Genomic DNA, 10,145 nt, shown 5'->3' with positions numbered 1-10,145 from the left:
AAAAAAAAAAAAAAAAAAAGACCATGCTCCAGGAACCTAAGACCCTGGACTTCCCTGCCTGACAGTTGCAAGTCAGCTACCACAGCTCACAGGCCCTTTCCCTGGGTGGGTGTCCCTGAGCCGCTGTGCCCATGGCAGGTTCATGAGGCTCCTTGTACTGTGAGAAGAGGTCAGGGTAGGAGAAAAATGCAGAGCCATTTCCGTTTTCACCTTTATACTCTGGTTGTGTTTACTGAAAATGTGTGTTTGCTTACTTAAAGATTGGTATTTCAACATGAAAACCTCCAACGACTTCACATTTATACCTCATGAATTGACTCCTGTGTATAAAGATAAATATGTCTTTACATAATGTAGACTGGGAAAATGATCCATCAAAGATATTGTAGGATGCTCTCCTGAATTGGGTAGTAGGGTTCCAGTAGATGGTTTCTGAGGTTTTTCCCAAATATAAGATATTTAAATTATTGGAAAAAATCATTTACACCAAAAAGGTGGGCAGGTATTAATTGATCAAATTCCCTATTCAAAGAAAAGTGAAAATGTACATTTTTGTTTTGTCTTTACAATACTTAACTCTGTTTTTCTGGCTTATAGGTATTTGTATTGCCTAAGAAATACATCAGTTTGATATCTATATAATAATAATTTTAGTGTTTTCATTTTGGGTTTAGGTAAAAGTTAAGGCTGCCGGTTATTAAATAGTTCAGAAATGCTGTTGCCGTTACTTCCTATAGTAATTTTCACTTTCATTTTTAAATTTTTCTTTCATGTCACTAGGAGCCTTCCAGTGGCAAGAAAAGGATCCATATCGGATTTGCTGTATATGGCTTGGTTGGAAATCCTCACAAAGAACCTCCCACCTGTCTTACTAGTTAGAGGAAATCACAAAAATGTCTTGACATTTTACTCTTAAAACATGAAAGATTAGAATACATTTAACCTAATATATGTACAATTAAGAAATATGTTCCAGTACTTTATGCTGTAAATCTAATCTATGGATATGCAAACCTCTGGGGATGATCCTACCAGATTCTACATATATTGCATCATTTTTTGGTTATTGGTTAGTGCAAGCTTTCTTTCCTCTTATCTGCTTAAGGGGTTGCCAAAGCCAATGCTATCCCTAGAAAAACATTTTTGTCGTTGCTGTTGATAAACAAGAAAATCAAGGAAACTCATGTTGGCTCATGCTCATGAAAACCACCAATGTGATTATAAACTTCTCTAGACAAACAATCTTTTGTTTTTAGAGCGTTTGCTTCTCAGCCCTAGTATAGGTCTCAGCCCCACAGCAGGGTCTCAGTAAATGCTTATTGACTAGCTGGCATGGTAACCACGGGAGGTTATCAAAGGCAGACCATTAGGGTGGGGAACATAATTATGCTTGGCCCCCTCAGAGGCTTATACCTACAAAGCAGATTTAAAAATCAATAACTGAAAACTTTAAGAAGTGCTTGAGTCTACCAAATGTTCAAAGCAGTTACCTAAATAAGGTTATTTAATGTAACAGACTATATACTTAAAGTGATCTGAGCAATCATTGATGACATATGGCTTAAATTTGCTGCTGCCGGAAAAGTATATTAACTAGTTACAAGACACCATATACTCCAACAAAATGAAATATATTCTGTTCTCAACATATAAACTTTAATTGTACTTCCTATCAAATATTTTGAAATTTCCATCATAGCATTACTTTGCATATTTTTTCTAATTAAATGGTTAGCACAGATGAAATCTTTATAGATGACTTGAAAACCAAGTGCCACAAATTTTCAAACCATTAGTAAGAAATATATCCTGAATCATATATTTACTTTCTGTAGTGATTGTATGGATTTAAAAGAATAATTAAAATGTAAAGTTGAAAAACTTGCAAAATTTGGAATATATAGGTACTGATTTTTTTTCATTTTTGTTAGTATGTCTATAATACTTAATCACATTGACAAACCAATGAAAAAATTATTTTTCTGATGAACAGCTTGATTTTTCTCCTTGACATGTTTTGACTGTTCATTCTAGCTGAAAAAATATGTGGAAAAAAAAAATATGAACCTGAAATAAAAACACTCAAATTCGATTGCTTTGGCCTAGGTCGTGTTTTTACTTTTAGTCACTAAAATTGTGGTGCAATGGTATGTCAGATGTAAGCTTGAAGATTTCCATCAGTGGCCTCATCTGCAGTTATTTAAAGCTGGGATTCAAGAGCAAGACTTACTAACCCAGCCTCTCTGCTCAGAAGAATGACCAGAGGAAAAGGGAGACCATCAGCAGAGCTTGAGCAGCCGGATATCCCTATTAAAAATCCAGGGCCACTGTGCTTAACTCTGCCCTCAATAAAACCCTCTCTCTTGAGCACCATGGACCTGAAATCCAAATGCCTAACCTCAGCTTCATCTGAGCCTGACGCTTCTCTGAAATACTTGAGGGTCTCTGGAAAAGGTGAGAACTAATAAGACTTCTTTAATATGACATTCCAGCTCTTGTTTCTTGCCAGGCTGCTGCAACTTGGGTTTCCTGGGAAACGGACTCCAGAGTCAAAGTTTATCTTGATCCCTTGGGGATCAACACCTGAGGGAGGGAGGGGAAGAAACAGGAAACGTAGAGGTAAGCAGTGAGCTAGGATGCAGGCCCAAGGACAGCCTCAGCTGACCATGCAGAGAGTCGTCTCAAGCAGAGCAGAGAGGGCCAGGCCTTTGTATTCTGCTTTTATCAGTTACTGCTCGGAGGCTGCCTGGGAAGGGGTGTGACCTCGGGGCAGGGGGTGCATGGGGCAGCCCTGTGCAGCAGAGGCAATCCCCTGAGGGCCTGGCAGGGAAAGTCTGTGTGCTCACAACACTCCTGGCTATTAGGGCAACAAGCTCTTCATTAAACAAGGTCTGGGTAGGACAAAGGGGCCATATAAAGTAGAAGAAACTGAGTTACTGAATTTCCTGAGGGCTACTAGCAAGAAGGTGACTGAGTGCAGCCCTTGGATTCCAGGTTCAGGGTTAGGTGGTTGTAAGGGACTAGAGACCTTGAGGTCAAGAACAACTGGATTGGGAACAATTTAGGAGAGCAGAAAGTCAAAACGATGGGGCTACAGTCACAGAGCAGCAGATTTGTCTGGCCCTTGGTGCCCTACTGTTGTCCTTTGCTTCACCCAACTCTATTGACCCAGCCACCCATCTCCATGTCTACACTCAGGTTTCTGAGCAAGAAGAACATTCCACAATCATGTGCATTGGTGTCTGACTGTCGCGTCTCCTCACTTTGTGCATGTTTCTTGTCATCGTTCCCACCCTTTCCTCACAATGACTTCATCAGTTTCTCAGCGCTATCTCTGCCCCCATCCCCACAAACACAGACATATTCATAGACACACAAATTCTTTCATAGATAGTGCCCTACTGGGAGCATTGTCCTATGAGTTTTTCACTTAAGACTCAATTTTAGAAATATTTCAATGGAAGCTTTATTTATTATTTAGAGACCGAGTCTGGCTCTCTCACCCAGGATGGAGTGTAGTGGTGCGATTATAGCTCGTCGTAACCTCAAAGCCCTGGGCTCAAACAATTCTCCCACCTCAACTTCCTCAGTAGTAGGACTACATTCATGTGCCACCATACCTGGCTAACCTTTTCAATTTTCTTTTGTAGAGACAGGATCTCACTATGTTGCCCAAGCTGCTCTTGAACTCCTGGCCTCAAGCAATCCTCCTGCCTTGGCCTCCCAAAGTGCTGGGATTGCGAGCATGAGTCACCATACCAGGCCTTCAGTGGAAGCTTTAAAGAGAAAGTATAAATTCTTGGACAGCACCATAGCCCTGGTAAATTAGAATCTCTGGGAGTGGAATTGAGGGACCTGTATGTCCTGATGATCTGCAAGATTTGGAACTCCTGCTTCTCAAGCAGTCCCTCCCATTTCCATGATTTGATTTCCACTACATGCTGGTGTCTCCTAAATTTACATTTTTAACTCAGATCTCTTCTGAGTCTCAGATCCATATATTTAAATATCAATTTTCTTGATGTTTCTCTCTAGGTGTCCTGCAGACACCCTCAATGCAGATTGACCAGACTTCTGTAAAACACACACACACATACACTAGAGAATGGCATCTAATTCTCTTTTTCTCTTTTTTTTTATTTGACATGGAGTCTTCTTCTGTTGCCTAGGCCGGAGTGCAGGGGCACAATCTCGGGCACTAGGATTAAGCATGAGCCACTGCACCCAGCCTATCTAATTCTCTTTCTCAGTGCATATCAGGTTTCCCTTAAAACGGCTGAGATCGAGCCACTGCACTCCAGCCTGGGTGACAGAGTGAAACTTTATCTAAAAAAAAATAAAATAAAAATTTTAAAAAACAGAAGAAAATCTGTATCACAGCAGAAAACTAAGGATGCCCTTCACATGATAATATTTTTCAGAAATAAAATCATGCTAAGTTTACATGGGTGGAATCAGGTTTTAGTTAGGGCTACAGTCTCCTCTGAGGCTCAGGGTCCTCTTCCAATCTCAAGTGGTTGGCAGCTGTATTAATTTCCTTGCTGCTATGGAACTCATGGCAGCTTGCCTCTTTAAGGCCACCAGGAAGAAATCTTTAAACTCTAGACCCTCTGTTAAAGGGCTTTTCTGATTAAATCAGGTCCACTGTGGTCAATCTCCCTTATGATTGAACTTAAAGTCAACAGATTAAGGATTTTAATTGTATCTGCAAAAATGTTTATCTCTTTCTTATAAAGTAAGCTAATAATTGGAGAGGCACCCCATCATACAGGTCCCTCCCAGACTTAAGAGGAGGAGCTTCCACAGGCCATCTTAGAATCCTGCCTGCCACATTGCTATCTCACATTTCTGGAGATCATATATCAACTCCTAGGAGGCAAGCTGGGAGTCAGATAAGTTAAACACGGTTCATGAAGTGTCCCCCAGAAAAGTTCCACTGTGTGCATGCTCAATAGATCATACTCATTTGGAGGGATGTCTAGAACCATAAAAATAAATTAAACCTTAAAAAGACCGCAGAGGTCCTCAAGTACTAAAACGGTGTTCCCATACAGAACATTTGCACATAATTCTAGTTACATTGTTTTCCAGTCAACAAAATGTTAAATGAGCAGTAACTAGCCATAACTGACACCAGGGATAATGCGGCAAAACTTCAAAAACTTTTAACAAAGGAAACAAGGCTCAAAAAGTGGAGCAATCTGAGGCACAGACTCTATATACCTCAGTAGAGCTTGAGGACATCATTACTTTGTCAGAGGACAGACTAATGGCAGAAAAGCTGAATTCTGTTTCATGTATCCTAGTTAAGAAAGCAAGGATACCTGCATTGCAATTCACCCTCAGAAAAATTCTCGTCCTCGTGGTTGGCATCAAAAGATGGCTAAGCTTCAGTTATCTGGAAAATTAATTTACGTAGACTGACTCTTTCTGCAGTTAAGCAGAGTATATGGAGCTGCAGTATAAGATTTAAACAGTATATTTTCAGGTTAAGTAATTTAAGGTGAGGAATGCAGAAAGGAGAACTTCTTCTCAGAGGTTGAGGCCAAGATCCACGTCATGAATGGCATTGCTTCAGAGAAGGTGACAAGCAATGACATCTGGGACAAGAAGACTAATTTCCTCCTCAGCCTCAAAGCAGTTTATATCGCAGAAGAGAATAGTTTGGGGCAAAACACAGCAGCCGACTTGTGAGAGAAAGTCATGGGTAACTGCCAAGCTGTGAGACTTGGCTGCAGACCCTGGGGGTTCGGGCTCAAGCCCAAGCCTCTGTTCTCATGCAAGCCCCTGTTCTCACACAGCATGGCCTTCCCAGACTTCCATCTCTGGATCATGTGCTCTTTTGGATGCCCAAGAGAGCAAGAAAAGAAGACTGACTTCTCTGTTATCATGTACTTGCACTTTCTGATTTTCTTATTGTACTTCTACCCAACAAAGAGGTGGTAAAATTATTCTCAGGGAAAGTGAGAAGTTCACAGGAGTAAGAAATAACCAGTATTAAAAGATGTTAGGCCGATCATGGTGGCTCATATCTGTAATCCCAGCACTTTGGGAAACTGAGGCAGGAGGATAGCTTGAGCTCAGGAGTTCGAGACCAGTCCAGGCAACACAGTGAAGCGCTGTCTCTCTCTCTATATATACACACATGTATACATACAAACATTAGTCAGGTGCGGTGGTGTGTGCCTGCAATCCTAGCTACTCAGGAGGTTAAGGTGGAAAGGATCGCTGGAGCCTGGGAGGTGGAGGTTGCAGTGAGTTGTAATTGCACCACTGTTCACCACGCTGGGTGACAGAGCAAAACCCTGTGTCAAAAAGAAAAAAAAATATTAACTCCAGCTGCTAAAGCAGCTAACACAACATGCACATTGGAAATAAGTCACCATACTATGATTTCCTAATGCTCAAACTTACATTTACAAAATGAATTATACTTAAAAAAAGTATTCGTGCAGTTTTGACTGACTGTGTTCAAAACTGAGTTCTTACTTTTCCTCCCCAAAGCTGCTCTTTAGCACTCCCCCTCATCTCCATTCTTGACAATGCCATCCTTGCCATGAATCTTGGAGTCATCTTTGACTCTCACACACATCTGATTCATCAGCAAATCCTATTGGCTTCAGAATATATCCAGAATCCACTCACTCGTCACCATCTCCACCTTTGCCTCTCTGACACCATGTTACCACCGGACCATTTCTCACCTGGATGAGGCTTCTCAAGGGTCTTTCCACATCAGGCCTTAATCCTCCTCTGCCTCATTTCAACATAGCAACCCAAGAAATCCTGCTAAGTAAACTAGAGACTGTCATTCCTGTTATCAAAATCTTCTGATGGCTTCCCATTTTCTGTCGGTGGAAAAGCCACTGTCCTTACAAGAGCTTGCAAGGCCCCACCCCTGCACTCCACCCCCCTACTTCTGCGACTTCAACTCCTACAACTGTACACCTTCCCCTGTCACTGTTCGGACCACACTGGCCGTCTTACAGGTGAGTTTGCACACTGGGACCTTAGTGCCTGCTGTGTCCTCTGCCTATAATGCCCTTCCCCAAGATATCACTTCCTTCAAGTTTGGTAAAACAACCTCCAGCCCCCAGCCCCACACTCAGCAAATAGCATGTTGTCACTGAGGCCTTGCCTGGCTTCCGTCTCTGAAATCGCAAGTCTAAATCTCATACGTCCCTCCCTGCTTTACTTTTCTCCTTAACTCTCAGCACTATTCATTTGAATCACATTTTCTATCTATTGTCAGACTTATTTTTTCTGTTCTGTTCCCTGCTATATCCTCAAAGTCTAGACCAGTGCCTGGCACATGGAATACATTCAACAAATATTTGTTGGAAGGATGTATTAATACAGGGCACTGAGGGACATGGCAAGTATGAAACTCCTTTGGGGTCTGATCTCTGACTCAGTATGAAGCCTCATTCTGCCCTGCTCAGAGCCCTTCCACACCACAGCCATGCCCACGCACACCACACACTGTGCTCTCCAGGGCTCTGAACATGCTCGTCCTGCTGCCAGGGATTTCTGACTCTTTCTCTTTTTTTTTTTGATACGGTGCCCTGCTCTGTCACCCAGGATGGAGCGCAACGTCTCGACTCACTGCAACTTCAGCCTCCCAGGTTCAAGCAATTCTAGTGCCTCAGCCTTTCAAGTAGCTGAGATTACGGGAATGCGCCACCGTGCCCAGCTAATTTTTGTATTTTTAGTAGAGATGGAGTTTCACCATGTCGGCCAGGCTGATCTCGAACTCCTAATCTTAAGTGATCTGCCTGCCTCAGCCTCCCAAAGTGCCGAGATTACAAGCATGAGCCACCGCGCCCAGTCTCACCCTCTTTTTTTAATCATTGTTATTTATTTTTATCCTTATTTAGTTCACTGCTATACTTACTAAACAGTTTCTCCTGAGTTTATTGCCATCTGGTGTCAGTTCTTTTGTCAATTGATTGAACAAAAATGTAAAGATACAAAGATGCACTGTTCTGAGCTCCGAAGATGCTGGCATCTACATTCCCTGCCCTGGAAAAGTTAAAGGTTTAGATAAACAAGAAAACAAGCCACACGTAATAATTACAAATTGTGAAAAACACTGTGAAGGAAATAAAGAGAAGGTATTGAGACGGGATAATTCTTTTGACCTTGACACCCTTTGTGGGCGGCAACTGGGGTGGCTCCTTTCACTAAACTCACTGTTGGCCACTCCTCGCCAGAGGGAGCCTGCGAGCCTGCGAGCGCAGCTCCCAAAGACCAACTCCGGAACCGGCCCGTCGCTCCTCTCTGGCAGGAGCAGGCTCCCGGCAGCCCCCGTAGCAACATCCAAGCCCTTGCCCTCTCTGCAGCCGAGCATCCAGGAAGAATCAGGCCACACGAACGGATGGAAGGGTCGTGTATGCGGAGGATTTTACTGGGCGATGTAAGTGGCTCTCAGCAGGGTAAGGAATTAGAAAGGGGGTGGTGTGGGAAGAAGGTGATCTTTCCCTGAAGGTACACCGTCTGAAGTCAGCTGCATCTATCTGTAGTCTAGACGCTCAGCAGCTTATATTCCCCGGCTGCGCTGCTTGTGTGGCTCTGCCTGCTGAAGTCATTTTCTGTGCACGGGATAGGGGCATGGCAGGCCAAAAAAGCAACATTTGAGTGGAAAAACAGGGTCAGCTGTTTTCACTTGGGGCCGTGGTTCCAGGATGAAGAGTGGAGTTAGTTTAGCCAGGAGCCCAGCCGTTCTATATCAGTATGACAGCGAATGATGGAAATAGTAGTACTTTATTAGGGTACTCAGGTAAGGTGTCTGTGAAAACCACATAAAGATAAGAAGGTGCTGATGATGCTGAACTTTACCTGAGCCCTGTGCTCTCGGAACACAGCAATCATTTAGAAGTCTTCCCAACTTCCTGTGTTCTAGAAACGGCTGAAATGAACCACCATTTTCTATATGACTTAGATAAGAAACTGCCAACTCTTTCTCATGATTCCTGTAAGAATGTAGAGGATTCCTTTGTTTACCTGTGACAAGGTCAAACCCAGACTTTTCCCCTTTAAACTGAGCTTGCAGATAAGGTCAGATAGACTCCTCATTCTTTGTCTCATGGATGATTAGCTGAGATTAGAATTGTTTGTCCTCATGAAACTAGCTAGACACAGAAATAAATAATCCCAACTCTAACTTACTCCACCTATAACTTGTCTATTTTTCCTTATAAAAAATCTAAGACAAGGCCAGGCATAGGGGCTCACACCCCTAATCCCAGCACTTTGGGAGGCCAAGGCGGGCAGATCACTTGAGGTCAGGAGTTCAAGACCATCCTGCCCAACATGGTATTTAGCCTTTACTAAAAATACAAAAATTTTAGCCTGATATGGTGGTGTGCACCTATAATCCCAGCTACTCGGGAGGCTGAGGCAGGAGAATTGCTTGAATCTAGAAGGCAGAGGTTACAGTAAGCTGAGATCGCACCACTGCACTCCAGCCTGGTTGACAGAGCAAGACTCTGTCTCAAAAAAAAAAAAAAAAAAACTAAGACAAAACTATCCTGCTGATACACACTGTAGTAGGCTGAATAATGGCATCTAATATCCAGGTCTTAATCTCTGAAATCTGTAAATTTTACCTTATATGGAAAAAGGGCTTTTGCAAATGTGATTAAGGATCTTGAAGGCCGGGGGCGGTGGCTCAAGCTTGTAACCCCAGCACTGTGGGAGGCCGAGGCGGGTGGATCACGAGGTCAAGAGATCGAGACCATCCTGGTCAACATGGTGAAACCCCGTCTCTACTAAAAATACAAAAAATTAGCTGGGCATGGTGGCGCGTGCCTGTAATCCCAGCTACTCAGGAGGCTGAGGCAGGAGAATTGCCTGAACCCAGGAGGCGGAGGTTGCGGTGAGCCGAGATCGCGCCATTGCACTCCAGCCTGGGTAACAAGAGCGAAACTCCGTCTCAAAAAAAAAATAAAAATAAATAAATAAATAAAATAAAATAAAGGATCTTGAGATAAGGCAATCATCCTGGATTATCTGGGTAGGTCCTAAATATAAGTACAAGTATCTTTTTTTAAAAAATTATTTTATTTTAAATTCTGGGATATATGTGCAAGACATGCAGGTTTGTTACACAGGTAAACATGTGCCATGGTGGTTTGCTGCACCTA

At 42.7% G+C, this 10,145-nt stretch overlaps 1 protein-coding gene across 3 annotated transcripts in view; it reads left to right on the top strand.

The window, feature by feature from the left end:
- The window catches only part of SLC12A1 (solute carrier family 12 member 1), a 102,383-nt gene extending 100,293 nt beyond the window's left edge, over positions 1-2,090 (top strand). For all 3 annotated transcript variants that reach the window (XM_017545113.2, XM_017545105.2, XM_017545119.2), the window contains exon 27: positions 781-2,090. In XM_017545113.2, the coding sequence (XP_017400602.1) occupies positions 781-916 (136 nt within the window). In that variant the 3' untranslated portion in view covers positions 917-2,090. The remainder of the gene's footprint in view (positions 1-780) is intronic.
- The last annotated feature ends 8,055 nt before the right edge of the window (positions 2,091-10,145 follow it).

The sequence above is a fragment of the Cebus imitator genome, unplaced genomic scaffold, assembly GCF_001604975.1.
Source record: "Cebus imitator isolate Cc_AM_T3 unplaced genomic scaffold, Cebus_imitator-1.0 Scaffold9, whole genome shotgun sequence".
NCBI lineage: Eukaryota > Metazoa > Chordata > Mammalia > Primates > Cebidae > Cebus > Cebus imitator.
The sequence above is the reverse complement of the archived record's forward strand: the minus strand, read 5'-3'. Positions and strand labels throughout refer to the sequence as shown.